We start from the raw sequence: 27,745 nt of genomic DNA on the forward strand, positions 1-27,745 counted from the left end.
CAGTTCATCTCATCAGCGATAATGGCAAGCCTTTTTCCTGGACTGATTTAAAGTGACTCTGTTAAGTTAAAACAAAAAGGATTTACACCGCTGAAGGACAGGGACCTTTCAACTCCAGAATCTTGACAAGAGACTAATGAAACAGAGCCCCCGAATGCTTCGTATTTCGATTTATATTTAATCTTTTTTTACCCCGTGGCTGTATTTCAAGAAGGCTTTTTGAATGGGGGTGACCCTCACTTGACCTTATCAACTCATGCACAGTCACAGCGTAATGGAAACATCCAAAGAAACTGCTGCATACATACTCAATGCCTTCACCGCAAACCACCCACATTGTGTTCCCACTTAAAATTCACCTCAATGTATGATGCTCTATCAAATATGCATGCCCCTTTCCCCCTTCCCATCTTGTTCATCAATAGCTATCGACTGGTTCTAAAATAGCAATCCAAAGTCACCCGTGGTGAAACCCAACCTCTGGGTTTTGTTATTTGCGTCGATGTACCGGCGAGAGTGCGCTGCGACGATTGCTTGCCATTTCTCATTAAGAGCGACAGCAGAATTGGCCTCTCCTCCATAAGTGGAGATCATGAGAGAGAGAAAGGGAGGGAGAGGAGACGCTGTGTGTGCGAGAAAGAGGATGATAGAGAGGAAGAATGAGAGACAAGGGGGGGGAGAGAGGACAAAAGAATGAGAGAGTGAGATAAGAGAATCAGAGAGACAAAGCCATGATAGAAGCACAGACAAAGAGATAAAGAGAGGGAATGGAAGAGAGGGAAGTTGGGGGTGGCAGCACAGGAAGCTGCCTCCTCTGACTATTCTGAGGGTTTTCTTTGCCGCTCTGCCTTTGAGGCCTCGCTAGTGTCACATTAAGATCATCCATTTGAGGATCTGAGACAAGCCTTTGATGGTTTTTTTTTGTGCATACACAAACAGGAGAGTGGAGTGCTCCTTTGACAATTGCCAACTCTACAGAAATATCTTTTTGTATTCTGAGTCTCTGGCCTGCTAGGGACAACGCCATCATCAGAGAGGTGCAGCGCAAACCGGTGAATAATTTAATTCACCTGTTCATATTTCATCGCTGAATACATTAAATGGATTTTTTTTTCTTTTTCCGCCCATACTCGCTCTAAAACGTTGAGGAAAAAAATGTTCCCCAACCTCTTGCCTGTTTTTGCTGGATGTGCAGGTGGACAAAATAACTGAAATTCCTAACAGCGTAGGCTTAGAAAAAAGTGGAGTGCTCTTGAACAAGTTTGTGAATGTGTGTAGACGGATGCTGTAACATTTTTCGAGATGGAAAAGTGTCTTGCTCTTTCAACAAAGAAAGTGGTTGAAAGACACTTCCCATAGAGATTCAAAGATGAGTACACGCTGTGGACTACAGACTGTGTACTCAGAATGTGTTTAAAAATGAGTGTGGGAACACCAGGATCCAAAAAGCTTTGTACTCCTTGTCCGTTGATTGACCTGATGACAGACCCTAGCTGTTAAGCACTACAGTGGGAATAAGTCAGGGGGCGGGGCACTTCTCAGTGTGCGACCCGAAGCACTCTACCTAACTGTTATAACTCATTGTAGTTTGTTTTTTAACATCTTGAGTGTGTAGAGTTTATGTCAGAGACCCAGTACGTGGGTTACGGCGTCGTTCACACAGCTCTTTGCACTTTTATGCGTGATGATAATGTAATGTGCAATGTATTGGAATGTTTTTTTTATTATTTACTTATTTATTCTATTAATATGTGACTTTTTATTCTTCGCCTGGTCCTCGTGGGAGTCAGTATGCACGGGGCCACACGAGGTGCCAGAGTGCATCTCTGCCCATGTACTGATTTATTTATTAATTTATTGAATCATTGTTTCTGACATAAAGCTGATTGCTGCTTTCTGTGAGTTTGTGTATGGTCTGGGTAGATTGTAAAACTGAATTGCCCTTCTGGGATAAATAAAGTTGTCTGAATCTGAATAAGCCTTAGGACATTTTTAAGGTGATTTATCTTTTTTTGATCATTTCTTTCCATAAGTTTTGAGCATCCCTGGCATAATGGGCCGATTACTGAATACTTTAATAATCAAGAACTTCAATCAGCCATTGAAATCACCAGTTAGTCCTATAATATACTGATGACGTGTCCCGGCCGGTGTATAGTCAGTGGACCTTATGACTATGATAAGTTGGCTGCCTATATTATGTAGAATAGAATAGAATTCCTTTATTGTCATTGCACAGAGTACAATGAAATTACAACGATATTATTAAGTGCAACTCTAAAACTAAAGTGTTTTCAGCAGTTGGTAACAGTAGTTCAGTACCCGTTTGGAGCGCGTGCTCATCCGGAACAGGCCGATTTCTTGGCCCCCACAAGTTTTGCTTGCAGTGTTGTCGAGAACCACGGTATCGATGCTTGCACCGACTAAGTGTGAAGTTGTTTGGATGAATGGATCATGGGGGGTCATACATATACAGACAGATAGAGAATACTTCCTTTATAGTTAGATGATGCTGCTACAGCGCCTCCTATTGGCCAAATGGAACCAAATTTGCCTTGATCACTCAGACATCTTATCTACACATGTCCACCAAATGTGGTCCCAATAGCACAAAGCATTCAGGAGATATGACTTTTTTTTTGTAATATAAGCCCTGGGCTAACTCTGAGGGCCATCAAAGCTGTATGGAACATCCGAACGTTCAGAGATGTTCTGTACCAAATTTGGTGACGATTGCTCAAAATATATAAGAGGAGTAGCAAATAAATCAGATTTGGACAAAATTCAAAATGGGAGAAAATCAGTCCAAACGCAAAAGGGCGTTGCTTATATGGGTAGATTTGTCTGGACCCACAAAACAAAATCCAGGGAAAGGTGAATTTTGTTTCTGAGACTTACGGTTCAAAAGTTACAGGCCAAAATGTAAAACTCATTGTTATAGCGCCACCATCTGGCCGAATTTCACCGCATTCGACACTGCACTTCCTTGGGTCCTGAACAATACACCCGCCAAGCGTGTAGTAGATCAGATGAGCGGTTCAAGATATATGAATAACACAAAGAGGGACAGACAGACAGACAGAGATTCCTTGCTTTAGAGTTAGATGTACTATTCCTTGGAGGCTTTGTAAACTCAAACCCATCTGAAAAGATTGAAAGACGGTTTCACTACACCACACAACCTGTCCCAGTGCTCATGGGTCATCAGGATCAGGATCTCCTCATACAATGGCATGTGGCTTTGTGTGATGGCTTTGTATTCAGGCTTTGTTAATCTCACAATGTACAATTTTGGGCTGTGACACAGAAGTTTTCATCCAGTTTGGTTTTTCTCCCTTTTTTTTCTCCACAATGACCAATTCCCATTGTACTGCAGTTGTTATGACTGCCTCCTCTACTGTTGGCAGCAACGTGCTTCCTCAAATACATATGAAGTCCTCACAAGGAGGGTAGAAATGCGGACAGAGGCTCACACTATCACCCCAAGATCTCACCCCCTCTGTGAAGACACCCTGACCAACTAGAAGAAGTTGCTAGTGCGGTGACATGGACATTATCTCTCACTGGCTTCCAACCAACGAATGCACCACCAAGCTGGAGTTCCCGCTGCCCGGGGACTGAACTTGGGTTTCTGCCATGATGTGCCAGTGTATTGTGGAAACTTTTGCTATCTTGGTTTCGGGGTGTTTAGCAAACAATCTGTTTTTTTTTCAGTTCCTGAATTTATTCAGAATGCTTTCCTAACTGCAGTCTATCACTGATGCACCAGCAGTTTGGCCTCTGATTAGTTGGCCGCTTTGGCTCTCTGTTAGATGCCTCATGGCGTGTTGAAAACTATGTAACGGCTGACTCTCAGACCGCTTTAACATCTGAGTCATACTTGCTACTTGGCATTCAACTTAGCACGGCTGACCTGTGTAGCCGCCTTTGTAATTGTGATGCTGTTACCTCAAAGCTAAATTTCTTTTTCAGGTGGTGTTTTTTTTGTCCAGTAGCTACACATGCAGATGTAGACTTTGAAAAACAACACACACCCACCCACACACACACACAAACTTTGCAACCATAATAGACGATCAACATTCACAAAACTGATGACTAGGAAATAAGAAACCACGTCTATTGGTGATGTGTGGGCACCCAGTTGCAGCACTGGGTTTAACTTAAGCTTTTTTTTATCCTGTATCAAGAATGCTGCAGCAAAACTAAAAACACTTCCAAACCCCCACCGACATCCACAACACTCTTCCAGCCCTCTCACTCTCCAACACTCCAGTTAGCAACAAGCAGATAGAGTGACAACTTACGAATGAGAGGCACACTGGCATTAGCCGTCCCTAGCTTGTTGGAGGCGACACATGTGTAGTTCCCGTAACGATCCTCTGTCATGTTGGTCACTGTGAGGACTGATCTGGAGCTGAGGCTCTTGATCTCGATGCCTTGACCCTTGATAATCCTGAAAACAGAACACAATCACAACAAATTAAGCTGTTATTTCTCACCCACACACCCAGTGTCAAGGACGGAACAAATGTTTGTCATCCTTTAGTGGATCTTTAGATTGTACAGTACTTCATCACCCTCTTCAACAGATCTATTTATCCCTTGGTCTGTCACGTCCGCCTCGGAGAGACGCTTTGAAGGACTGAGGGGGGGAGAGAAATGACCCAGAGATGAACCAGCTGGGTGCCACTTGACACGTTGTTCATCGTTGTGTTGCAGGTGCACGGGGATTACAATAAATCCTATTGCAGTAGTGCCTTCCATCTGTGCTGCGAAAATGACAAATGTTTAATTGTTTACTTTGGTGGACGTGATGATCTTTAACAGGCTGTAAAGATTAAAATTCACTCTATGTCGGCATATGCTGTGCATCCTGATTGTGTGATTATCGGGGATATTAAAGCTGAGTTCGTTTTCGTCAGTGTGGCTTGTGTTACAATTCCACATTTGGCGCTATAAACCATAAAAACCTCCAGAGAGGAGACATGTTTTTATCTTGGCCTTGCCATAGCCCCCCCATGATCTCTAGCTTGGCTCGAGTTGCCTCTAAGAGGCGCTCCGAGTTGATACACTATGTGTGACCTTATGTCCAGCAAATATCCACAAATCTGTTGTCCCCTCTCCCACGGCGACCTCCTCAAAATGTTAGCTGAACATTCACTGATAATCTCAGTGGGGTGTCTCGCCTCTTCGCTAGTTCAACATCAAACTAGTCACTCCTCCCCTGTCATAGTGAAAGAAACCCCCACCCACCCTTGCGTACGCACACATAAACACTCACCCACTCCCATTGAAGAATGAAAGCAGCGACACATCAAGAGAAAGATTCGGTTGTCAAAACTGTCACACTGCTTCCGATAGAGACAAACTGGCAGCAGCACTGCGCTGATGGTATGGCTGCATCAACACAGAGCCAAAATAAGAAGTGGCCTTCGTTTCCCATACTCACAAAATGGGAAATGGAGTAGTCACAGTCAGTGTTAATGTTGTACAGACGCTACACGTGTTCTGTGCTTAAGTCCTTCTGCTAATGTCCTTTTCATGATGAGGAGTGAATGAAGAAATCACCATTCAGCCATGTAAGAAGTCACAAAAAGAACAAGTCCTTGAATTAAGTAAAGACTAGAATCATGCCAACTTGCCTCCTTAGCAATTTGAATAAATTGAATCCACCCCATAATTACAATTAGCACAGTGTGAGCTGATGATTGAAATTGTGCTCACCAGGAGTGGGTAAATGATGGGTAATGGGGGTAATTTGGTTTTTAAATTCAAGAACTGACACTTGAATCTCGCCTGATTGATGTATGTGTCGCGAATGATTTAAGCCAGTTGCCAGTAAACATTTTATTAGGATGCAAGGTGAGGACAAGGCACAAATGACTCCTGCAGGAACATTTATGTGGGCTCTCCCCGGAGGACGGACGAATGGCAGAACAAACAAACGCATTGTCTCTGGGAGAAAGCAAACAAATGAAAAACACACCTTTCCTATCACACATTCACGCTTACTTGTCCACAAACAAGTATGACCTCAGGATCAGAAATACTTTATTGATCCCCACGACACTTATTAGATCCAGTGTGGCAAGATGTATCCACTTAATAATTACATGAGCAAAACACTTAATTTCACCTATACAAGCAACTGTATCCATTCATATTCACATTGGTGGACTAACCCTTAATATCTACTGGATGCAGCTGCATCACAGCTGCTGGAGAAGACCTCTTGCCGTTGCAATTGGTGCGCTGATGTCTACCTGACGTGTGACCGAAGCGCCTCGCTCGCGGCTACTTTTCCTTATTTCCTTATCTTTTACTTGCCGAGTCTATTTTAGCCGGAGCAGCTTGCGTCTCTGAAGTATGAAATTCACTTTTGAAGGTACATAAATGCAGATTTTCATTGACAATTGACTTAAAGGTTAAATTCGAAATTTTCAACCAGGACCCTATTTTCACATGATTTTGTGAGTAATGGGAACAACAATTTCTGAAATGGGTTCAGTATTGAGGGAGAACGCTGCAGTCACAAGCTGCGAGGGCAAGTTAGCAGTGTCAATGTAATGTTACGTTCACTAAAAGTGCTTGTTTTTGCAACTGACAGGCTCAGATTGTTATTTTAAGTGTCTGAAAACATTATGGAAAGGACCCTACGGAGTCTTACCTTTCGCTTGATCCGTTCTGTTTATTATTGTGAAATCTGAATAGCCGTATACTCTGGCCATCGAATTCAAAGACCTCGTCCGCATTGTCGAAATCCTCTAAATATTCAGCCATGACATTGAAAATCTTTTAGATAACACTAAGCTACATTTTCTGTACTTCAACACAATAAACTCTGCCCGGCTGGCACTCGAGTTTCCACCAGGGATGTATTCCACTATTCCACCGTTGTCTTCCGGCAACACGTCACTTTGCCAGATTTCAGAACGAGACTCCTCTTTGAGCGAGACTCTTTCCATAATGTCAGACACTTGTCATGGCAAAAACTAGTACTTTTAGTGGACGTAAATGACAGTGCCAGCTTGCCCCAATAGCACCACACTACAGCCCATGAGCAGCTACTGTCTACAGCACTCTCCCTCAATACTGGACCAATTTCAGAAATTGTTGTCACTATTAGTCAGTTAAACACAAAAACATTGGAAAATAGGGTCCAGGTTGAAAAATACCAAAGTTACCGTTTAAAAATAAAATTTGACAATGCCTTTAATCTGTTTTTGACTTATATATGGCAAAACTATTTTCTGTTGTTGAAATTTGTGAAGCAGGAGAAGGAATTCTACGGTTTTCCTCTGTAAATATTTAGTTTTTAGGAAACACAGGAAACAGTAATTAAGACGAGTGAAGTGCAGTTGCAGCCGAATGAATGAATTGCAAATGTGTTTTCAAAATGTCTGTAAAATGTCAGTAAATAACTCTAAACAAAATAAAAATGAAGAGTTGCAGTGTTGTTGTGCAACCAAAACACAAAGCAGCTGCATGCAGCGGACATCTGGGGAGATGCTGCCAACAGACTTTATCAAGACAACTCATACCATCAAACTGGGCTCACCTTTTTTCACCCTTGTACCACTCGAACGTCGGAGGAGGCACAGCAGCTGCCTCACACCTTAGCAGAGCTGTGCGTCCCAGACCAACACCATGGCTTTTCATCTCATGGATAGCTGGAGCAACTGGAGGAAAACAGAGAGACGTCGGAGGGTCACACATAAAGGCAATCTGAAGGAAAAGGTTCAAGTCATAATAAGACACAAACCACTGGTGAAGGAGGGTTGTTGAACTTGAAAATGACAACCTCTGACATCTTGGTCAGTGCCCACATTACATAGTGTAAACTCAACACTCAGTCTACAGAGGTGGAATGGGGAGGGAAGAGGGCATCCGTCCTCAACGTTAGAAAAAAAGAAATGAATTGCACTGCATGGTGATAAATGGCTTAATGGAAGTTCAAAGACTCAATGGCACAGGCAGGTTCTGTGAATGCAAAATGAGGCTCCTTTCATGTGCTGAAATGTGGTGTAAATCTCTTTGCCAGTGTCATGAAGGCAGCTTTACATAAGGACGGTTTCTAAAGCTGCCCGGTCCTTTTGTACTTCAAATATTTACTCTGCTTATAGTAACAGTCTTGAAAGAAATTAAATTAATGAATTGAAGTTATAGAGACGTACAACAATGGCATTTTGTTGAATACGGCATGTGGTTGGACAAAAGAAATCCAGCACTCGTACCATTCCCATAGTCGCATAATGGGAATAAAAATGTTCCACTTGTTATAATTGTAATTATCGGCCATTGTCCGCGTAATACTGAACCCATAAACTGTGGACAAACAAAATAAAATGACCCTCTTTTAAAGATGTAGGACAAGCTGTGCTTGCTGTGAGAAGCACTGTTCCCCACAGAAGTGAATGCGTGCAGGGGTTTGTGCCCACTGGTATTATCATGGCTGGTTTCCTGCTTCTCCATTACAGTAATCAACAGAGGCAAGGAAACCGGAGAACCAATCATAATAAGGCACAGGGCTCAATCTGACATTGTGTATTGTGTTGACTTGGCTTGACTCCCCGCAGCCTGACAAATAACAAAACACAATCAGATGCACAGTCACCTGACATACAATACGAGCAAAATTACTTTGTGCCATTCACACAGATTCTGATTTTAAGCCTATGATAGATGGAAAAAGCTCACACTCTTAGGGTCAGTCCTGCAGCTCGCACTAAATTGCCCATCCATGTCTGAAAGTGAAATGCAGACTATTTATATTCCTGACAATGAGCCTTTAAGAGCGACCTGTCAGTCTGAGCTGTAGCCTGTAACCAGTGGAGGAGTTTGGCCAAGCGCCTGCAAACCTTTACTTCCAATTGCATTTGGAGATGCTTCTAACGGACGACCTCAGTGTGGACTGATACAGCTTTGGACACAACCCTGAGGTACTAACTGGCATCAAACTCCCCAAACTGCAAACAATGCCAAATTAATCCAATGAGTATCTGTATAGTCTACTGAATAAGATAGTTCTGATGTGTATTCCAGGTACAGGTACGTAACCATATGCTTCATTATAGCGCATATATTCATTTTTGTGAGATAAGACATATTGCTAACCTGTGAAAATCTGCATAGATAGATGTGGTGGGATGCAACAGATCTATACAAGGTGAAACGGATACATGCGAACATTTGCGTGTGGCGTATAATCGCGTAGTAGCGGTGCACTGAGGTGACAGGGCGCTCTGTGATGATGGATGCCCTTCCACCAACCTTCTTCTGCATCCTAATGAGTACATTCGTATGTAGTGTATGTTGAGTTTCTGTCCTTGCATATGTGTGCCAATTATACAGTTATTTCCTCTCTTTTGTTGCTGGGCTGAATAATACGAAGGATTTGAGACAATGAATCAAGCGATGCACTTTTCTTGTTCATATATCACTGTGTGAAAAGCTGGATGCCATGCTGGGGGGTATTAAGTAGACCTTGACTGGATGTATGTGCTGGCTGTGTGTGCGTGTATGCCTGTATCTATAAAATACCCAAACTCAAACACTTTTCTGACTAAATCTCGCTTCAGAAAACTTCACAGCTTGCCTCAGATCTGCTATCTATTTTAATCTCAACCCGCACTAATGGTAACTGCACTATAAAGACAGCCTGCACAAAAAAGTTACAGGTCCTGTCAGCATCTTTGCCGAAGAGCTACATGCACAACAACCTGCAGCAAAGAGGGTTACTAAAGGTTGAGATAAAGTAACATCAGAGCGTTTAGTACAAGGGTGTCAAGCTCATTATAGTTCATGGGCCACATACAGCCCAATTTGATCTCAAGTGGGCCGGACCAGTAAAACCATTGCATAATAACAACACCTCCAACCTTTTCCCTTTCTTTTAGTGTAAAGGAGTACAAGCACATTCGGAAAATGTTCACAATTAATGAACGATCCATTTTTTTCCAAAAAGATGATAGACAGCCATAGATGTCTCGCTGATTTCCTGGCTAAGACTAAAAACAGACAACAATTCATTTATCTTCTCTCAGTTCTCCTTGCAAGTTCTTGTATTTCTAGCCATGATGAATCTGAAAGTGGCACTGAATATTATACTGTATTCCTTGAGCACTGAAAGGTGCTGTGAACACACCAAGCACACTGGCTTCCCGTTTATCTCTGGGTCCATTTTTCTTGGAAAACACGACACTTTTTTCCATTTTGACAGTGTTTTGTCATGTAGCCTGTACGTAAGCACAGTGGGATCTATAATAGCCTAACCAGCATAGGGCCTGCTACTCTTGTTAAGACAGCGCGACCCCCAGTAGACAAATCGGAATAGCAGTGCATTTTATTGGAATTAATGACTTCTCTGCCATTTTCACACTCTGCAAAGTCATCCTGTGAGCCTGATTGGATCCGATTCTGGCTCTCGTGCCAGATGTTTGACACCCCTGGTTTAGCATTTGACAAGAGAAGAGCTGTACAATACTTAAAGAAAAGGAAGGGGACAAGGAAAGAAAATTGTAACAGTGCTACAGCACAGAAATATAAGCCAATAACAGGTATGACAAAATCAATGCAGTATGCCGACTGACAGAGGCTTAGTGAATCCTTGTAATCCTCCATTGGTGTCATTGTGCGGGGCCATTGATTATCTGAAGCCTCTGAAAGCGCCAGGGTGACCTGGCTGTCGCGCTGTACAGTTGCTAGGACAGTGGACATGGTGGCCATGGCAGGTGTGTCAATACTTGAAGCCTCACTCATAGAGCCACTGTCTTTTATGTTAAAACTGAGAACACAACCTGGCAAAGTGTCTGTCTACATTTGCGCCTTTCATGTAGCTGTATTTCCTTTTCTTTTTTGAAGTTGGAACATGTTGATGTGTTCCCTTTTTATTACCAACTGGATCAGCAATTTGCCAAAAAGAACACTTTGCTTTCTTCATTAGACTCAAATGATGTCCTATTTCTGGTAAACTTGGATTGCTGTCCTCTTTTAGAAGTCGGTTAGGATCCTGGCAAGCAAAAATGTACTAAAACAACAAAGGAATCAAGAAATCTTCTTTATTGTATTGAAGAAGACTTGAAACTAGCGATTGAGACCATAAACTCATGTTTACAATGTTTACTGAGGTAATAAATCAAGTGAGAAGTAGGCTCATTTTCTCATAGACTTCTATACAATCAGACTTCTTTTTGAAACCAGAGGAGTCGCCCCCTGCTGGCTGTTAGAAAGAATGCAAGTTAAAGGCCCTTCTGCATTGGCTTCCCTTTTCAGGCTGCCTGCTGATCCCTCCCAGTGGTGTAACCAAGGAGTGGTGACTTTGAATATAAACCCAGATTACTCCACAAAAAGGACCCAATGTCGGTACAGGCATATGGGTCATCCGTCATCATCTATCTTATCAAGGGCACCTCTCATAAAAGTTCACCAGACCATAGTTTCTATGCTGCAAATGAGCAGGATTCAAAAATACTTTGAGCCCAAGTAATTGTCCTTCTCACCACTCAAGTCATACAACTCTTGTAACATGTTGGAATAGAGAAAAATACCCCCCCACCCCCCATTATTTTGTAGGTGGTCCAAAATGTTCTGCTTTTATATGCATATCAATAATATCAACTATTTCCAATTTAGATCCTGGCACTGGGATCCGTTAAGACAGATCACAGCCATAAAATCCAATCCGATAATTCCAATTTCAACATGCTGGCACGTCCTATATCATCATATATTGTGCAACACACCATCAGGATTTGGAGAGTAATGCAAAGTAGTGCACTAAAAATCATGAAGGCCCAATAATCCAGGTAATTTAGTGTGTGGAGCATGCTGTGGCGGTGCTGTAAATCATGCCTGGAGTCATGGCGACTCCACCAGATGGGGGTAAGGGGTTGGGTCCAGGAATAGCACAGGCATGGCAGAAAAATGGGTGCTGTAAGGCCCCGGCGGGTGACAAATGGCCGGTTGTGGGTCGATCACAAACCGACTTCCATTACATCTGCATTATGCGGAGCTTGTCATCAAAACAAAGATGATGTCTCCAATTGTACATCTCTGCAACGTGCATGAATACAAGCATGTTGATGACGAATGAAAAGGTTAACCTTCTCTCCATCTAATATTAATGGACAGGGTTTGTTCACCTTAATGCACAGGGCTTCACCGAGTCGCTCGCCTTAAGCAATCCTCATGTGACTATTAATGATTAATTGGTGCGCTTCAAGACTGAATATGATTTATTTAGCTACAAACTATTGTTTGCCAAGAGAACCTAGAGAACGCAGGGTTTTTAATTAAAAGATCAATTAATAACCCTACCTCTTCAGCCAGATTTGAAAATGAGTTTTCATTGCAATTAAGAGATGGACTCATCAGTGCATGACTTATCAGCTTACACACAGAGACGCTGTTCCCCACTGCCATCTGTGGGCTTCATTGTCCTGTTTTTTTGTCGGTCAGGAATGGTTCTGCTGCCAAGATTTATTAATTAATTAAGATTTCTATTCAGAACAGCTAGGGAACATTGTGTTCCTTCTTTTTATACAATGCAAGGCATATAAATAACCGGCTTAGTGTGCGGGACTGTGTGGGTCGACAGCACCGGGGATCCAATCTATTGTCTGTGTTAAACACTAAATGGTTCAAGGTACACAAATCCTCACCTATCTTACTAAATTGACCTATGAGATGGTGGAGTTTAGAGGTAGAGGATTGATTAGTTTGGGCGATTAATCGGCGCTGATAGTTTTATAAACTATCGGCAGAACGGGTCTCCGTTAGTGGCCGATGGCTGCGCAGCCGCTGGGACATACATCACCATTTTGCATGGAGGCTCCACACACAAAGTCAAGGTAGAAGGGGGAAAAAAAAGTTATCTCGAATATATAACGCAACACTATCAGTCCACGATACAACACAGGCAGACAGGGAGGAAAAGAAATCATTCACTGTTTCTTTCACTTGTTTACCAATTTGGCGTTCTTGCTATCCAGCCACGTAACCCACCTCCTTTTGGGAAACATTAATGGTTTGTAAGAGTGGCATTTTAAATTTAATGGGACGCTCAACAGAAGTAATCCTGGTCAATTATCAAACCACAGAACAGTGCGCAACGCTCATTGCAAATAAATAGAACATATTCCAAAGATGTAATCCAACAGATCACACTTCAGGATGTTCTCTTACTAATGATTAAATTCAGAGTGGGAATAACTGATTTATCAAAAATGGCGTATGCAAAAGAAGCGGATATTGGACAATTAATCAGATATCTGCTTTTTGCTGCTTCAAACTATCGTTATTATATCGGCCTTTAAAAATCAGTCGACCTCTATTGGGGTTGCTCTGATGAGAACCGTACCACAAACCAGGACACATGGAAACATCATTAATGCTACAGAAGAGTTCAGTAAGTCACCAAACACACAAAAAAACATCCACGTTATAGACAGTTTGATGCAAACTAGGGCTGCACAATTAATCGATTATTAATCAAAATTTTGGCTTCCTACAATTAAATGAACACAATCTTAATGTTTAAAATGTGTGCTCCGCTCATAGAAAACTCTGCTGCATATCAAATCAAGTGCTTCCTAAACTAACAGCCAGCCACCAGCCATCGATCGAGATGTTTTGTCTTGGCTTGACTTTTTCGGTAACTGTCATGCCGCTTTTCGTACCCTGAGGCGGCAGCCTGTGAAGAACTTCCCTGAATGTTGCGGCTGCAGTCCGGAGTAGAGGAGTAGTATAATGTATATTTCTCTGTTATACAACATAGAGCAGACGGGCAAAATGAAAATGCACTGAATTTGGGTGAAGGCAAACCATATTTAAAGTCTTATTTTGATGCAAAGATTTGTTCATTAGCAGCAATGTAACCCAATGTGAGAGTGAAGTGAAGTGCAGTATATATATACAGTATAAATATATATATATATACATATATATGTAAATATTTTATCTCTAAAATCAATGAATAATCATGATCTCAATATTTACCAAAACAATCGTGATTATCATTTCAGCCCTAATCATGCAGCCGTAATGCAAGCCTGCCATGTTAAAGGCATTTGTCCTTTGTCAACGTTATAGAGTTACAATGATCAGACACAAAAAAAAATTGCAGACCGAGCTAAAAGATGAAGTTGCTGTGTGTCAATCTGTTTGGAAACAGTACTAGCAGGAGCATTCATTCTGTAGAAGATCAAGATTACACTCACTTATTCATGCCCCGCATGCAGCAAGGAATCCAAATAGCAATCAAGACGAGAGCTTTGGAGAGATGTAGAGAGATGGATTTACATCCAAACAGCTCGAGGGTACTGGCTTTAACTCTACTTAGGATTGGATCAGAATCCAATTCTAGGAAACCTTCTCTTTTGAATTGTAAGCCACAGTATTTCAATGGATACTGCAAACTGTCGACAAATGCTCTATTGAGACTCTGCGCCTGATGTTAAAATACTCCCAATAATAGATTTCGTTGAACTGTGGAATGAACATTTATTCTACCTTTGATCCACCGGTGCAATCCACCTCTGCACTGAGGCACATCTGGACACACACACGGTACATACTAATGTAAATGTTGTGTACAGCTATGCAAATGTTACACTGTATAAATATTCTTGTGGTAATAAGAAATGCTAACACTCTGCAAACACGCTCACACTCCACTAATAGTTGTTTACTTTCTTGTCATGACTTGACATTGTAATACTGAGGGGGGGTCATGAAGATGCGTCTCCTGACCACCAGTAAACAGGTTTAGCCTCTTATTTATCGGAGATGGTCATGACTTCCCTGAACAACTCTGTCAGGGGAGTGAGAGGGGCATGTTGTGGGTGTATCTAACAAGGCAGGGCTTGAATTCCAAACAGGCGCAGATGATGGGAGCTTTAGAGGAGGGAGGCTGGAGCAAACAAAAGACAAGGTGATGTAAAGAATTTGAAGTATCCACTGTTATGCCCCTGCATTTCAATTACGCCCAGGCATCTATCAATACTGTGGCTGTAATTGCCTAAAGCATTTCTAATGTGCATCCTCGTAATTAATTAAAAATGATCACAGTTTTGTTGGCAAATTACTGTACGCAGGAGAGAAGGTGAGGTGCTCTTCTTTTTATAAATACGGCCATGGTGAATATGTGAGAAGAATTCACAGCTGCAGGGCACTGGAGGAGGAAGGAGGCGTACAAATGGCTGACAAACTCGGAAGCATACAGGGCACAGCCTCATTCTTGCAAAGCAAGTGAAACCTAGCCATGAAGGAAAAACAAGTGATGTTGAAGAGGGAGAGACACCTGAACTCTACATCGATATAGGAAGTTAATACAGACTCTCCTTGCAAACAGTATGAGAAAAACAAAGTTGAATGTCAGAGGTACCCAATTAAACTTCCAGATGAGTGCTAAAGACAATGCTTTGAATATTTTATTCTAACTTTATCTGGCTGTTACATAACCAGTGGCTTCATATAAAAAAAACTAGGGTTGTCAAAGTTAACCCGATAATAATGCGTTAACACAAAATTGTTTTAACGCCACTAATTTCTTTAATGCATTGACGCAATCGATCTTTCAGAGGTTGTTGCGAGCTCAGTTTTAAAGCTAGAGTGAAGATACTGGCATCATATGAAACTAGACTAGCTTGTCGTGAAGGAGGTTAAATAACGCTCCAAACTTGCGCTAAATTTTGGCGAGGAAAAAACTGTCATGGCCATTTTCAAAGGGGTCCCTTGACCTCTGACCTCAAGATAAGTGAATGAAAATGGGTTCTGTGGGTACCCACGAGTCTCCCCTTTACAGACATGCCCACTTTATGATAATCACATGCAGTTTGGGGCAAGTCATAGTCAAGTCAGCACACTGACAGCTGTTGTTGCCTGTTGAGCTTGAGTTTGTTATGATTTAATCATATTTTTTATGCTAAATACAGTATCTGTAGGGGGTCTCTGGACAATATTTGTCATTGTTTTGTGTTATTAATTGATTTCTCATGATAAATTTATACATACATTTGCATAAAGCAAGCATATTTGCCCACTCCCATGTTGATAAGAGTGTTAAATACTTGACAAATCTCCTTTTAATGTATATTTGAACAGATACAAAAATTATTCATTTGCAATTAATCACAATTAATCATGGACAATCATGCGATTAATCGTGATTAAATATTTTAATCAAGCCCTAAGTGTAACTTTTTCTGGCTGTTACATAACCAGTGGCTTCATATAAAAAACATTTTACATCAGCATGAATAAAAAAGAGACAGATATCCCCCCCAAAAGGCCAGGGTCTCTTCCTACTCTGCATCAATAATTCAAACATCTGTGATGCCAAAATGTCTTCAACTGTTCTTCTTTACACATTTATTTCCTGCAAATTGACTTGTGGCAGCTTTGTGATTATTACATGGACGAGACGATCAGAACATCTGGCGCGGTTACAGGCAGCTTTAGTCGGAGCATCTGAAACAGTGACGAGCAAATAAAATGTAGCACAGCAAGACAAGTTGGTCGTCTGCGTGCTTTCCACGTGCGACTAAAGTTTGAGCAAGCTGTCAAATCCCATCTTGCAACATGATGCTCAAACTCTGTAGTGTCGCTCATTAAATAAGGAGTGAGAGCTCTCTATTGTCTAAACCACAAAGGAAGGTCAGCCACCTTTTGGTTTCTCAGTTTGAAAAGGAAACATCATTGTTTTATCTGTATGTAGTTAGTAATGGATGCCTTCATTCTACAACAAGGTGGCTTCATTAATTAATCAAATGCTGGCTTTTTATCTCAGGCGGAGGTTTTTCCACGGTTGTCTCCTCCTCATTCATCCCTCCGACTCAGCCACCTAGATGTGATATTTATGCCTTTGAATCACACTGTGCAGCGAGAATTTCAGCCAATAAACGGCACCCACCCGCAGTGAAGATGAATATGTAAATCTGAAAAGTAGGTCAGAGATCACATTTCATCAGGTAAAATCACTGCGGAAATATCCTTTCGCCAAGTGGGGCTTTTCAGCCAATCTGATTCCAGCATCACCCTCTGGATAACTGCCATGTTTCAGGTTTAGCTCATAAAAGTATTCGGCCGTCATTCATTCATCACCGGATGTATAAAGACGGGGGGACAAAAGGCAGGCCAGTCATTTAATTAATGCTGCTGATCAATGTTGAGCCTTAGTGAAATTCCAACAGAGGTTACATGTACTGGACTTAACGCTTGGAAGAAGCTGCACAATGACAACACCTCAAACCTTACAGCCTCAAACTCATCATATCATAGAAAGCCAAATGGCAGGCTTAGTGTTATGGACTGCCTGGTGTTATTAAAACCCCAAACATGCTAGAGCTTAAATTTGTTTTCATTACTCTGGTTTGCTTATTTTAATTAGTGGCCTTAATCTGCAGTTAGCCCAGAGGTCAGCTATACTGCTACAGTAGCTGGAAAAAAAGGAACTGTTTTGAAAGCTGAGAGAAATTGTTTGGATGTGTATTTAATTAAACTGTTGTTTAACCCATAAAGTACTCACTCTTATGCTGTCTCATTAGAACGATAAAAGAGAAATAGTGCCTGATTGATGTTTCTTAATTTAATTTGACTGCTATTACAGTTTTTTTCTCAATTGCTTTGGCACAATTCTCAAATGATAATGAATATTTTCAAAACAACACGTGCACACCTTCAAACCACCGGGAACTTGTTCACAATGGCTTTTAATTGTTCCTTCTTTTAAACTAATTGCAAATGTTTTGGCACATTTATGCAAATGTTAATACAATTGTCTACAATTTGCACAATTACCAATTGAATATATCCCACTGATCAAAACTGATTATGTTGCTTCACAGTGCAGGCTGTTTCTCAGACACCGTTTATAGCTATACCTACGAAAGTAATGCACTGTAATTTCGTATACATCCCATAAATCAAAGTTGTATTTATTCCACGTAATCGTGAACCAGGAGGTATAAAGAGCGACAAACGCCGCATAGGGAGGGGATCTGGGCGGATGGATGGGTCAAAAATACCAGACTTTGGCGTGAAACCAGAAGTCAACGTTGATTGATTTGTCACGTAACTTCCATTCTAGTAGTTTTGTTGCCTAAACCTAATCAAGATTTTTCTTGTGAAGACGGAAGTTTATTTTGAAAAGACCGTATGCATGTAACAAGTAGAAATTGACACGTGTTGCTGGACATTCGTAGGAAAACGTACAAAAAATGAGGAATGATTTTGTACGATACCATATGAACTATTGTATGAGGACATGTTGCTCGGTGTAATTTTGGTACTCTCCAAAGCATGTATGACTTATTTCGTTGTGTAAGTCATCACATGCACAATAGTCAGACAAATACACCCCGAATAGCATTACAGTATTATGGATTTGTTTGTAACGTCCGCTAAATTGGTAAATAGCCTGTCAGGTGAAACTTGAACTTCACTAACGAATGGGGAGTGTCTCACATCTTACATCAACCGATCACACATTCTGTCAAGTTAGCTGACGGGCGCTATTCATGAGTATGGATTTTGCCAAACATATTTATTGAGCTTGACCACAACAGAATCAATTTCTGACCATGGAGGAACCCCGCCAGGTGAATAATGAACAGGCTGCTCAAAGAAGAGGAAGAGGAGTAAGGATCCTTGGTGGTGTTGTGAGGGGAAGACGGCAGAATAGAGGCAGAGGCAGAAAAGTACAAACACATAGAGCTCTCCCAGATGAAATACGGGCCACCTAATTAACCATGGCCTGGTGTGACCCACGGAAGAGGCTGGTCGCAGAGTGCAGCTTAATGTAAAGCGTGCTACAGTGTCTTCAATTATCCAAACTTTCTGCAGAGAAAACAAGCATGTACTCGGTCAATACTTGAATTATTCATGTTACAGTATTCCAGTTATAGCAGTACAGTAGAATTAGAGTAAAAAATACAATAGAATTATGTAAAGTCGGAATAAAAGTCAATGCATGTCTGAACCTCTAAGAAATACATGAGACGTACAGCATTACAGTGCAGTACACATACAGGAATATCATCTATTTGTGAATTCTTATGTGTAGGACTGGACAGCTACTTTCTGCTGGCGGCAGAAGAGCAGTTTTTATACCTCGACAAGAGCAAGAGATCTGCTACATGGTGGTAGCGAATAATGCTATTACATCGAGAGAGATGCAACCTTAGAGGACAATGGTGTCTTTCGAAATATCAACCCTGTCAGCATCTCTACAATAGATTGAAGTGTTGAAAAGACGTCAGATGACCATGAAACAGCTCTGCAATGTACCGCATGACAAAAACTGTGATGGAGCTGTGGTATGAGTATGTACAGGTGGTGTGCACTACACCTAGTATATTGTACAGAGTTATGGGTTTTCCTTCATTATGGTCTGTGAAGTTATAGTATATACACTAGCTGTATATGAAGTTACAGTATAATTGTATTAAAGAGATCAATCTGGCCAAAGACAGGAGACCTGGCTGAAATGTTACAGGCCACCGAGCCACGGTGGATGTCCAAGGCCAACGCGGGGGCATTATCACTATGTGTACTGCAGTATCTGAGAATTCTGTAACAGTATGAGTACATACACCGATCAGCCATAACATTAAGACCACTGACAGGTGAAGAGAATAACATTGATTATCTCGTTACAATGGCATTTGGCAGTGGGCGGGATATATTAGACAGCAAGTGAACATTTTGAACTTTGAACTTTGTGTTGGAAGCAGAAAAAAATGGGCAAGCGTAAGGATGTGAGCGATTTTGACAAGGGCCAAATTGTGATGGCTAGAGGACTGGGTCAGAGCATCTCCAAAACTGTAGCTCTTTTGGGATGTTCCCGGTCTGCTGTGGTCAGGACCTACCAGAAGTGGTCCAAGACCCAAGGCTCATTAATGCACGTGGGGAGCAAAGGCTGGCCCGTGTTGTCCGATCCAATAGAAGAGCTACTGTAGCTCAAATTGCTGAAAAAGTTAATGCTGGTTCCGATAGAAAGATGTCAGAACACAGTGCGTCGCAGTTTGTTGCGTATGGGGCTGCGTAGCTGCAGACCGGTCAGGGTGCCCATGCTGTCTTGGCGCATAAAACACCCTTTTGGACCCCCTCTACAGAGACCTTATCCTTGAGAATGAGAGAGGTTTTCTGCTTTTGTAATTGTGTGGGATAATATAAAGCTTCCACCACGCAAATGTCATCAGGAAATGGTTCGCTGGTGGTGTTCCTTCCACCATGTTCTCCATTCCTGAATCCAATTGTAGAATGTAATTTATTTCTGCATGGAGGTGGAAGGTGTACGATCATCGGTCTGAAGACAAATTGTCTTTGATTGCTGCGATGGATGCTGCTTGTGATGGCAGCACAGCAGAACATTGCAGGGGATGGATGCGGCACGCAGGAAGTTTTTTCCCCCTTTGCATCGCAAGGGAAAATATCAGGTGTGATGTCAATGAAATCTGTGGCCAGACAGAAGCGACAGGACATCCAGCGAGGTGGAGTCTTTTGTGTAGCTCTCCAGCTTTACTGTGTTACAGTGTTAGGCTATACATTCTTTTGCTTTTATTTGAATTGATGTATTTTTGTATTATATTGTGCTGTGTAAGTTTTCTGTTTACTGAGGCGCAAGACAGTTACTTTCCGTAAATAAATATCCATTGAAGTGCAATGTGTAATATAAAACCTCATCAAAATAGCATTCAGTGTCAATGAAAAAACTAGGACAATACTGAAAGGTGGATAAAAGGAACATTTCCAGGGTCCACTGCTGTACTGACAAAACATCTAAACGTTAAGAAACTCTGTAGTGCTGTGCTGCAGTGTTTCGACAAATGCACCTAGAGCTTTGAGAACGTTAACGCTGTTTCAACAAAAGAGCCAAAGCGATTGAGGAAAAACTGTAACAAGAAGGATACTCTGAGAGGATCACTTCTGATACTCTGATGGGGTCAATGCACACCATCATAGCCTGTTACATAATTTAACAATAAGAACATCCAATGAAACCTGAATATTTGTATGAAAGCAAGATGAATAGTCCCGTTTTCTATCATCATTCTGACTTAAAGTCCCAGTGAAACAGAAGTTAGAGCATCTTTAGCTTCTGTACTGTGAGTATTCCCAAGTGAAACAGAATATTTGGGCGATGTACAGTTACAAGAGGGATTTAAATCAAATCCTTTGCATTTGATTGGACCGCTAAAAAGTGGACGGGCTTAGAATGTAGTGCGATATGGCGCTACAGAGAATGTCGTTTCTTTGTCGTTTCTTTTGTCTATTGGTTGAAATTGGTGCTAGCTAATGTAAGTATGTGTCATATTTAGTTTTACAGGAAGAAAAGATGATTGCATTTTAATATAAAAGTACGAAGAAATAGATTTTTATGTATTGTTAAATAGGTGCACAATGTGATGTGATGTGATCTAAAAGGGTTAAAAAGGCATTTTTCCATTTCATCTCAGCTTCAAAAGCTTGTTTACCTAAAAATCCTTCAGATGGCACATTTCATCATGTTGTTGACTGACAAGAGACTAAAACTGACAGAACGTCCCAGGAGAACCTTTATGAAGTTCAGTGGCTGATTTTATCAGCCGAGGAAAACAGCTGCATGAGCATGCGCCCATACACTGTAATATTTTTTTTTAATAACGCTCATTTCTTGCTTCTTGCTATGTAATCATGCTCTCTTGTTTGAGTCAGCTAACGTCTTTATCTTAATTCAGTATTTGGCACACTGAGCCCTCATCAATACCCCATGCTCCTGGGCGCTTGCTGAATATAGCTTGATGTGTGACAGTAAAGCATGAATGATACAGTGGATTGGGATACGGTCCAAATGCTCCTCTTTTTCCTTCACTCGAGGAGAATTGCACCGGGGTGGAGAGGAGGCAGTGAAGAGTGGCCACCAGCTGGCTCAGCCTCTGCCTGCTGTGGCCATATCAGCCGCTCCAGTGGACAACTTTAATTCATTTATTCTGTCCCTTATCTTTGTAAATGAGCACATGATGTCACAAGTCTCCATGCAGGAGGGACGAGGCACCTTTTCATGAAAAATACAAGCATAAACAAAACATATTTACAAAATGTTTTAAGAGCTGAAACACTGACTATTTAAAGCTACATGACACAAAGTAGTGAAGTTTTCAAACAGCTACGTCTCGCTGCCATTTGAAGGTTTAGACAACCAAAGTTGCTTTGTGCTGCTTTAATGTCAGCGACATGTTTTGTTTATTCAGGTCTCATAGTTGCGCAGCACTCCGAATGCTAAACAGCCACAATAAAACACAGGACCTTTCATGCGTGAGTTGCTTGTGAGGACAGAAAAGTCTGACTATGGAGTTACATGTTAGCCATAGCTCAAACAGGACGTCGAGAATTATGAAACATTTATGAATTATGTGGGAGGGAGCTCTGGCTTTTACACTTTGAGGAGACACGGACAGCTACATTAATTACTGCAGACAGCTTTTGAATAAAGTCTTGTCAGAAAGACATGGTATATGTGAGAACTGTTACAAAAAGAGATTTCATGTTCACTGGAGCTACCGTTCAAGACAGCCTGATTAATCATGTACAGAATCTCCATCATTAATGATAATGATTTACATGATACTTTATGGGTTATGATATTTCTCCTATCTCTCAAGTTCATGAAATCCTTTTAAAACTAGGGCTGGACAATATATTGATTTTTTTAATCATCATCACAATGTTAACTTTGTTAACTGTGATATTGCACTCAGGGATTTGAGGTAGTTGAAAGAGAGTCAGAACAGTAGAAAATGGCACTTTAAAATCTTTTCTTTGTGTTATTATTGATGCCTTTTGCATTCAGTTCAATATTCAATTTGTTCAATAAAAGAAAGTTGGAAATGATTGCCTTTTTGTTTTAATTCAACAAGCAAGTTGTTGCAGTTTATCTGACAGCAGCAGAAAGGCAGAACTGCACTTTAATATCTGTTTATTTACCGCAAGTAATATAGTTATCGCAATATTCAACAACATCATCGCATATTGCATATTTTCCTCATTTCGTACAGCCCTATTTAAAACCCATCGCATTATTTCAAAAATATATAATCATAGATCTTGCAACAGGCTGTATTGTTCCTTAAAAGAAGCACTTTGGAGATAATGGTTTTCAATGGACATTGACTCTTACTGCTAAGTGTCACTTCAGTGTACTCACTCAGGATCCTGCTGCTGCTTTTGACAAAAGTAGTCCCCAAAATTGTCTATATTTTATATATTATAATCCCTAGCATTTCCAAGAAAGGCCTGTGATGTGTTACAATTAGACTGGGCGAGATAGAGAACCTCAATTTTTCAGTCCACAAGGCAGAAGTAATGTGAGAGTTTATAGCCTATACAGTTATTCCTTTGTAAAAGAGACATTTTTCTGCGACTGAATCCTAAGGATTATGTAAAATATCATATTAAACAGGCATCATTAACTGTTTCCATAAGCCAATTTAAAACATAGCATTGAAAGTTATTAAAAGAGTCTACAAAAGATATCTGGACAATTGTCCTCTGTGGTACACGCCAATAATAAAGAATGAGTAACTGGTCAATGACAGGAACAGCTCTGTAGCTCTGTCAGCTTTAGATAACTCTGGGCAGCGTCTGCCTTAACACTTGACGAACTACAGCATACTCCCACCCAAAGTATTGCTCCAATGCTCAAGCTGTGGCGACTTTGCCTGACAGCGAAGGAAAGTCTTCCTAATCAATTCGCTCAGTTTGGATACTAAGCCCACATAACCCCCGCTGCCTCGCTTTAAAATACGGCGTCTGACTATGACATGCCTTATCAATCACTGTGAATATCTCCTTTGTTCTGCAGCATAAAGGCACTCCCACTTTGTCAAAGCACTTTTCATCCTTGAACCCGTGTCTCAGTAGAGCTATAAATAACCGGTATCTAAAACTCCACTCAGACCGAGCTCATTAGAGCCCAGGCATTACGCAGAAATAATGGCCACAAGACTTGGTTTAAAACAAAGCCAGAATAAAGCTGTATTAACTCAAGAGAGGTGGAAATACAGTGAAAGCATTATTGGATTTAAAGTGAAGAAAAAAAAAAAGAGTTAAATCGTCAATACTGTGTATGAAATATAATATATTTCCTAAAACTTGCATGATTAGCTTCCAGGAGCGGCGTTTTTTCTTTCCCCTCCCTCCCGTCTCCGTCTGATAAGCTTTGCCAAAAGTGAGATTTAGCACAGGGCATCTCTGCAGAAATCTCCATGAATAACAGCAAAGTAAAGGAGCACTTTAAAAAGGAGAGGGAATGGCAATAATTGTCAAGCACCCATTCCTGCTCAAACTTACGAGTGGTGATTTCCATGTGACCACGACGGCTAAAGCCCAGTATCATTCATTAATGCCCTGGCTCCTCATTACTGTCTCCTCACTCTTTTGAAAGACTCATTACCTGCATAATGGAATAGTGCTTAGAACAGTCAGACCTTTTCCTTAGTGTGAATTAATCACCTACATGCGCAGACAAAAAGGGAATTCTCACATTAAATATTAAGAAACTTCGAGCTCGAGCCGTCTACTTTTTCAAACTTCCAGAAGGTGTACTTTCTTGAAGTGCACCGTCAGGGACATGACACCGGTATCATTGAAGGCTGCCCCGGTGTCTTTCATGTGTCTGCAAGGCCAGTGTGTGGAAAAAAAGGGAAGCAAGGAAGAAGAAAGAGATATACTTACAGTTGACTGTGACTTTTACTGTTTTGGTGTCGGGAGAGGCGATGTCATTTAGAGCGCTGCATTCGTAGTCTCCAGCCTGGTCCCTTGTGATGCCGGTGATGTTAAGATATTCGCCACTGTCATACTTCCTGGCTGGAAATAGAAAAATGGAGGCAAAGTACTTACACTGTGTCTACAATGAATACAAACACAGCACAAACAAACACCCACATTCAGTATATGTGTGTGTATATAGCTTTTCTGTAGCCTATGGCCTTTCAAGTTTGAGTAGAAGGCTCAATGCGATTAGGAATTGTACTGAACTCCTGATTACCTCCAGTGCATTTTGAAACAGCAGAGGATTAGCAGTGCATTGATCCGTTCATATTGATATGGTGGCAGGAAATGAAATAATGGTGTATTCCCAGTCATCCACTCATCATTAGCTCAACTCCACACCATGCAGTTAGAGCTGCTTCCTAGAAGACAGACAGATTCGATGGCTCGATGCACATGTCAGTGCTTTATAGTTAGCCAACGGTGCCAAAGGCGGTAGCAGCAAAGCACCATGACTGGCATATTAGATGAAGGGAGAGCACATCCACACAAACATGTCCACTCCAATCAACAACAAAACATGCTATAGTAGAATACTGTAGTAAGATACTGAAACTGAAAATATGATAATTGGAAAGAAGCAATAATGAGATACAGCTCAGACAGAATAATCAGGCCGCAATATATAAGGGAAAGTAAAGACTTGGACAGCCAATAAGTCACATGCAGATGATCACAAATATTAGACACTTAACATTATTTCTTAGTATAGATACATAGATAGATACTCTGTCTTTCAGATGTTGTAACTTAGTCTTAAAGCTGAAGATACTGGTATCACATGAAACTAGAAAACCTAAGGAATTGATTGGTTAAGACCATATCATATTAGCTTGATGGGAAAAACGCTAAATAACGCTTCAAAGTTACACTAAATTCTGGCGAGGAAAAAGTGGCATGTCCATTTATAAAGGGGTCCCTTGACCTCTGACCTCAAGATATGTGAATGAAAACTCTGAGATGAACAGAGTGAAAACTGGATCTTATTAGATAAAACAGATGTTGCAAACTGCAGAGTTGAAAAAAGGTAATAAATCGTAATACATCTTATCGCGTTACTCTTATTCGCGTATCCCAAAATGTTTAAAAAGGCAATAAGAACGTATCGTGACTTAAGTATCGTGACTTAAGTATCGTGATAATATGGTATCGTGGGGCCTCTGGTGATTCCCTACGCTACAAGTTTCATCACGATATGATATAGCGATTCTTTAGACAACGATACGATATAAGCTGATATCACAAAGTCTGTCACGATACAATTTGGATTCAATTCAAATCAGGGGGCCTGCGATCGATATGAGACAATATCATATGTCAGTTACATCATTTGACATTTTGTTACTGGGAAGGAGGGACCGGTGACACAGACATGCCATGGGAATTTCAAAATAAAGGTGTATCTTAAAGATGATATGTATGACATGATGTTAGATATATATATATATATATATATATATATATAGATAGCTATATAGATATATAGCTATGTAGCTATATAGCTATATAGCTATATAGATAGATAGATAGCTATATAGATAGATAGCTATATAGATATAGATAGATAGATAGATAGATAGATAGATAGATAGATAGATAGATAAGATGAATAGGTGGATAGATAAATATGAAATTGGGAATACTAATAATGAAACCAATTTGACTGGGTGTGCTTGTATAATAAATGGTTATAGGATCCCAGCAGGCAGCTGTGTATTATAGAGATTGTGGCAGATTCTACCCTGACCAGAATTAATTTCCAACCCAGTGGTGCTCAGTGTGAAATCTATTTATATACAACTTTTCAGGGTGGTAATGGTGGTTTCGGATGGGAGATGTGTGGAGGCATGGGGATCAAACCGAGTGCACAATCAAGCAAAGCCGAGCTCAACATACTGTTCAGATAGCAGCTGAGACCCGACACTGACTCAGCAATATCTCATAAAACAGGAGCCAGAATCAAGACAATCCATGCTTCAGGAGTAGAAATACTGCCACTCTCTCCTGAAAGTGAGCTGAATTCTTATATATTGTCACTTCCTTATTCTGGTGGCTTTTTATCTACTAGCTACTATGTCATAAAAACTTGAAACTGAAGGCATTGTCGATAATGAGCTTTCCTGTCTCTTCTCGCACAACAATGGAGTCCAAGAGTCTTGGCAAAGATATTGGTGGCTACACAAACAACAGCAAAGGAAAGAAAAATGTTGATCCATAAACAAGCACCGGATGTCTCTGAAAAACAGAAGCGTTAATATGCCAAGAGAGCACAAGGACGGGAAAATAACACAAAAGGCTCTATTTTTGTGGCGGTGCATGGCTCAGGGCTGGGCTTTGCACCAGTGAAGAAACATTTTTTGTTTTTTCGTTTTTTAAAAACTTAATCCCACTGATGTCCCGCTGCTGTACAGAATGTGTCACTATAGCAGTCAAATGGTGCAGTGCAAGTTTGACGTAAATTACTGTAGGTTAACATGGTGCAACTCACCGTCATTCTCTACCTCGTGTCTCTGACTTTACCTCAGTAATGTATACATAAACACACATACATATGCTTTTTGTGAATGATATGCCAGGAAATTTGACTTAGGTATATTTTTTTCTCAAGCAGGAAATAAGTAAGAGAGCACTGGATTGAGATATACAGCATGTTGCTGTCAAGAACAGGCATCAGCTCTAAAGTGCTGTACTTGACCGTACTTAATGGACAGTTTTTCAGCACTAAATCTAATCCCAAAGAAATGAATACACTGAAATAAAATTCAACTTAAACAGTTGTGAATTGTTCTTCCTGTAGCTTCAGTGCAAGTCATTGCCTGTGCGGTAGCCTTGCAGACCCATTTGGCCTCGGTAATATTCCTAGCATTATAGCTATGACAGATGCAGAGGGACTGGATATTATCTGTTTCACTGAATAAGTAGGTCTCCTGCTATG

The 27,745-nt window shown here is 40.9% G+C and overlaps 1 protein-coding gene across 2 annotated transcripts in view; it reads right to left on the minus strand.

Moving 5' to 3' along the window:
* Window positions 1-27,745, minus strand: part of negr1 (neuronal growth regulator 1) — a 169,641-nt gene that overhangs the window by 45,043 nt on the left and 96,853 nt on the right. For both annotated transcript variants that reach the window (XM_074635155.1, XM_074635156.1), the window contains exons 4-6: window positions 24,715-24,846; window positions 7,562-7,682; window positions 4,308-4,456 (exon numbers count right to left, since the gene is read on the minus strand). In XM_074635155.1, the coding sequence (XP_074491256.1) occupies window positions 4,308-4,456; window positions 7,562-7,682; window positions 24,715-24,846 (402 nt within the window). The remainder of the gene's footprint in view (window positions 1-4,307; window positions 4,457-7,561; window positions 7,683-24,714; window positions 24,847-27,745) is intronic.

This window comes from Sebastes fasciatus, chromosome 5 (genome assembly GCF_043250625.1).
Source record: "Sebastes fasciatus isolate fSebFas1 chromosome 5, fSebFas1.pri, whole genome shotgun sequence".
NCBI classification, from domain to species: Eukaryota; Metazoa; Chordata; class Actinopteri; order Perciformes; family Sebastidae; genus Sebastes; species Sebastes fasciatus.